This window comes from Conger conger, chromosome 8 (genome assembly GCF_963514075.1).
Source record: "Conger conger chromosome 8, fConCon1.1, whole genome shotgun sequence".
In the NCBI taxonomy this organism is placed as follows: domain Eukaryota; kingdom Metazoa; phylum Chordata; class Actinopteri; order Anguilliformes; family Congridae; genus Conger; species Conger conger.
The window spans coordinates 6607934-6613232 of record NC_083767.1 but is presented as its reverse complement, the minus strand read 5'-3'; the positions used below and the strand labels follow the sequence as shown (position 1 = coordinate 6613232).

At 42.6% G+C, this 5299-nt stretch overlaps 1 protein-coding gene across 1 annotated transcript in view; it reads right to left on the bottom strand.

Annotated features, from left to right (window-relative positions):
• sec24d (SEC24 homolog D, COPII coat complex component) overlaps nt 1–4193 on the bottom strand; it is a 29660-nt gene extending 25467 nt beyond the window's left edge. Inside the window, exons 1-4 of the mRNA XM_061251544.1 lie at nt 4063–4193; nt 1731–1936; nt 1145–1238; nt 593–711 (exon numbers count right to left, since the gene is read on the bottom strand). Of these exons, the coding sequence (XP_061107528.1) occupies nt 593–711; nt 1145–1238; nt 1731–1881 (364 nt within the window). The 5' untranslated portion in view covers nt 1882–1936; nt 4063–4193. The remainder of the gene's footprint in view (nt 1–592; nt 712–1144; nt 1239–1730; nt 1937–4062) is intronic.
• Between the last annotated feature and the right edge of the window lie 1106 nt (nt 4194–5299).

Genomic DNA, 5299 nt, shown 5'->3' with positions numbered 1-5299 from the left:
TGAGCTGGTCGGCTCCTTGCATGGCAGCCAATCGCCGTTGGTGCGTGAGTGTGTGTATGAATGGGTGAATGAGAAGCATCAATTGTACAGGGCTTTGGATAAAGGTGCTATATAAATGCCAACTATTTTTTCTCGCTAGCTCTCACTTGCTTGCTCGCTCTCTCTCTCTCTCTCTCACCCAAAGTTTCCCAATCACTTCAAGCTCACACATGTTCAGGCAGTTACAGCGTTCAGCCCACTGAACACACCCTAACTTCCTCTTTAACACCCTTCTACACCTCCGTCTTACTTTCTGCTTCAGCTGGGGGGCATTACAGCACAGCGCCATCGGACCGCGCACGCAAAGACAGACTAGGATTCTTTGAGAGTAAAAAATGCAACGTTTCATGACTTATTGTGTGGTACGTGGTGTTAAATCTGTCCATTCCTTTTTTAATTGACCCAGTCTTCCAATGTTGATTCCCTATCAAAAACCTAATGGACACAGTGAAGCTTTGTTATTTAATTTAAATTTGAAAGCAGAATCAGTCTGGGAACACCATTGGGGCAGTTGGACGGTTGATGTAAATGTAACGTAGCGTTATGAGCGCACCGTATCCGCTGATTTGCATGGCACTCATTTGATTGCCGAGCAGCTGGGCTGGAGAAGCGGGGCTGTGGTAAGGAGACAGGGGGGGCCCCGGGGGACCGGAGACCGCTGGAGGGGGGAACCTAATAAACGTAACACAGAGAGAGAGATTTTGTGGGTGAGAGGGCTAACTACGTGGATTTTCCGTCCAGAATTACAGAGAAGGTAGCAATCAATGGCATAGTTTTCCAGAATTGTTATTTAAGCTATTTTGCTCACAAGCTGATTGAGTCTTTTTTTTTTTTTTTTTGGAACAATTCATTAGCTCTGACAAATATTCAGATGAAAATGCAAATGTAAAAATTAGTCTGGTCTGTGAAATACAGTATGATTTCAAATTAAATCTATCGCTTCTGTACTGCTTCTCCTCATGCATATTTATGCAGTAGGTTTCTTATATAATTGGCAAATAATCTGGCAGGCTAGGCTTCCCTGACAGACAACAATGTGGCCATATCTTTCTCCACTGACTTAATATTACATATTAAATATGTAAAACACATCTTAGTGTCTCACCTCTGGGAGTAGCCGTTTGGCTGGCTGCTTGGCGTAAACTGACCGGGCCCTGGTGGGGCAGGAGAGGGGGCAGACACAGGTGACTTCAGTGCACCTGAAAAGAAAAAAGCAAAAAAAAAGGGGGGGAAACTGAGTGAACAATTCCAGCTACGCCCCGTGCTAACTTCCGAGCACACAATGCCTGTTTTTCCCCCTCTGTCCTTCGAGACCTCAAATAACAACAGACAGTATGTAGCACAGCACTATCAATTTCACCAACAGTGGATTTTCATTTCAAAAGACATGCACTGTAAATGCTCACTGTAGTCATTTTTTCCCCAGACTTTACCAGCCGATAACAAGACCCCCCCAAATCACAGGAAAATCCTGATGCAAGGGTCAAGGTACCCTCAGAAAATGATTAAGTACTTGTGTCTAAGTATCAGTTGGAGTCACATACACTTAATTCTGCGTGCTACCACTATCCACTGATTAAGTAAATCCAATGATTCATGTTTTGAGTGAATCAATCCAATCCACATAATAACTGAGTGAAGAACAAAAAAATAAGACCAATGAACATCATAATCATATGCCCTGTGCTTACCGGGGGGTGGGGGTGGGAAGGATTGGGACGGGGCCCCGTAGTGCCCATAATGAGGCTGCAGGGGGACCCCCCCAATGCCGGCGGGGTACCCCCCCATCCCGGGCTGGGCCTGGGAATACGGAGGTGTGGCAACATAACCCTGATGACTCATTCTGCCTTCTCTTGGTCGGATCTTCTCATTCCAGTCTGGATGGGGTTCAAACAACCTGCAGACAGGGAGGAAGGTTAACGGTGTTCAATGTTAACATAACATACTATAACAAAACATAGCACATAACGTTGCATAGTACATGACATAACATATAACATAGCATAGCACATAACAACATAATAACACAACATAATAACATACACCACTGCACGTAACATAGCATATAACACTCAGTGAGCACTTCATTGGGTATTTATTACTTATTTTTAGACTTATTGGTCTTCTGCTGCTGTAGCCTATGCACTTGGAGGTTTGACACATTGTGTGTTCAGAGATGCTCTTCTGCATACCACTGTTGTAATGTGGTTATACAGCAGTCGGCATGTATTGTGGAGCACTGTCTTTTCATCAAACCTTGCTGACCCTGTGTCAACATGGCAAACACAGTCTATTTCCTTCTGGGGGTCTGTAGAGGCACACTTATGTAAAATTCCCTACACTAGTGCTCACTATTTACCTCCAAACTAGATCAATCCAGGTCTTGATGTTCCACTATGACAATGGCTAATATTGATTTCAGATTACTTCAGTATTCCCCCAAGAAAGGCCCACCCAAGCTCCTCTGTTACATACAGACGCTGGGGCCATCAAATCTGGCCTCAAATCCAAATCCCTTTTCAAACCAGTGTTGAAGAGAGCGGAGGCTACAACAGGGTGATACGAAGAGACCGATTCTTGTAGCCAATAGCTCAGCAGTCATGTTGTCATTGGCACGTCCTGTAGTAGTGACCTCAGCTTAGGTTGGGATGCCATCCACACTCACCAATTTCACCCATCAGTCACAATGAATTATATTACTGGGATTGTGTGAGCCAGCTGAGGCTTCGCACAGTGCAGTTAAGACTGGACGTGCATACAACACATGTAACGGCTATTAAATGTGACAGTGGGCCTTTAAAAATGTTTTTTACAGGGTCTTACACTTTTCTTTTCTTTTTGCAAGCAAATTAAATGTAGGCATAATATCCCCTTTCCTTATAGTTTAAAGAATAACGAGAATACACAAAGTGGAACCTGCACTTAAATCTTTAGCCTACTACATCTCTTGTGGCGTTTTAGTTACAATTAATACAAATTGTTGTTTGTCAGGTTATTACATTTACTGATGATTGGTGTGTCTGTGAGTCCCCTTTTTGTATTCCTGAGAGTTGTACAAATGTTCACCACTTCTGTGTGTCACACTACGACTGCTAAGTAATTGTAATGTAATGTGCAATGTAATACAATTTCTAACCCAGAGTAATCACCATAATAGTTATTATAGTGTGGTAAAATAAACATCCAGCATTTAAGACACATTTTTAGTCAGACAAAACTGTCTGAAAAGCAAAGAATCAAATCAGGGTGTTTATTTTCTAGTGCTATTCAGGATATGTTGTAGCCCTATGAGTTGTCTTAAGAATGAGTCATTCGTGATCGATAATCCATGCAGTCGATACGCAAGAGGTGAGCTTAAGGAAATATTGATAATAATGCATGTTATTGTTGCTTTCTAATGGTTTAGATTAGTGATCTTGATTCAACAGATATCCATTGACCTTAACCACTTCCTTTTCTGCAAGTTTGCCGTTAAGAAGTTTGCATCCAGATGTCTCCGCACGCCGCTGGTTTAATGACTTGCGATCAATTTGACGCGATATATCATTTAAAGAAGAACTGTTGTCCGAACCCAAAATTGGTAGAATATGTAAGCTAACCGACTGTACTGTATTATTAATTTGAGGGAAACACCCTCTTACTGAGCAACTGCTATGGTTAGCTAGCTTAGATTGCCCTTCCTTACTTGCCACGTCAAAGACCGTTATGATGGCTGCAAAACGAAGCATCACGAAGGACAATTATTCAGCAGTCCGAGGCATGTGTATTTCGACTACTGTGGAACATATGGATACACATAGAACCATGAACATGCATATCGGAAAGACTATTGCATTCTATTATTGTAATGTTAATACTATAACGTTACGCTAGCTGTTAGCAAGAACGGAAATCAACCCACGTTGAAAACAAAGTTTCATAGCAGACGTATTTATCATGACAAAACTATCCTTTCTGTTCAATGAGGTAGAAGACTAACGCATCATTTTGTTGTAAGCGTCCGATGTTAATTATGTTATTTACCTGTGTGGCTGGAAGAATCGTCTGAAAGCGTTTCTATGTGAATCTCACTTGCTCTAAATGCGCATCACTGCGAAGTGCCACGTCAAACTCCAGCACTAGCGGACCGGTTAACTACGTCTACCTTTCACTTCACCGCTGCTTCTGCGCACGCGCGAAATTGTGGGAATTCCTAACACGTCAGCGTGGCGAGGCCAGCATCACACAGCCCACCCCGTCAGCGCTACAGCGTGGGTGATGCTATGGTGATGCTTCGCTGTGAAAACGTCATCGCTGATGGAAATGAATACATTTCTCAGCAAATCGATGCAGTGCGTCTAGTTTAACAACGGAAACGTAGCTACAGCGCTGAAAGGCTTGTCTGCATATTACTTATATATATTAAAATATATAATATTTTGATGATTGGTAGCACACTGCGTTATGCACTTGTGCGAGATATTTTAGCAATTTTTCTATGGTAATATTTGCCTAATTGATGCTTCAAAATGTGAAACTAAAGTAAATACGCAATCCGCAATAGCCCGAGTAATTTTTAAATCTGAGTCACATTATGTAAGATATAAAGCGAATATTAAGAATATAGCCTACTCTAGCTCCATCTTTCATAATGAAAGCGTAACTTTTTCTGGAGTTTTTATCACGAGTTTATCACTGTAACGGGAATGCACCCCAATATTAAAAACCATAACAGTGGATGACACTAAGTCAGTAGGACTACTGTAATGTTGCAGGGCTTAGCCTACTTTACGTCATCAACACTTTTTCATAAACACATTTTTAAAATTCCAACGCTCCCAAATATTTAAAAACAAAAAAGGAATCGATAAACGTAATAGGACGATGGCAACAAACAGCCGTTCCGTAGCCTAGTTTGGAAATTTCTCATCCGGCGGGTGTTACTTTCTGCAATGACGTTTGAAAACGGGCTGGACTTCAGTTTGTTAGTGCGTGATGCCAATGGTGCTGTGCAACCAGTCCGAGCTCTGGTTCACGGCGCTACAGTTTTTAGCCGCTCCAACTAGTTTGATGGGAGAGTTCTTGGCGGAGGCCCGCGGATGAGGTCCGCCAGCATGGTAACGGCGGACTACATATGCATTACACTGCGCGGCGGAGCGCCGTGGGGATTCAGCCTCCAAACGGGTGGAGGGGACCGTCAGGAGCCTCTGCGTGTCTCCCGGGTAGGATTGCACGAATGATATAACTGCAAAAGAGCAAGCAAACTGTTATTTGTATTATT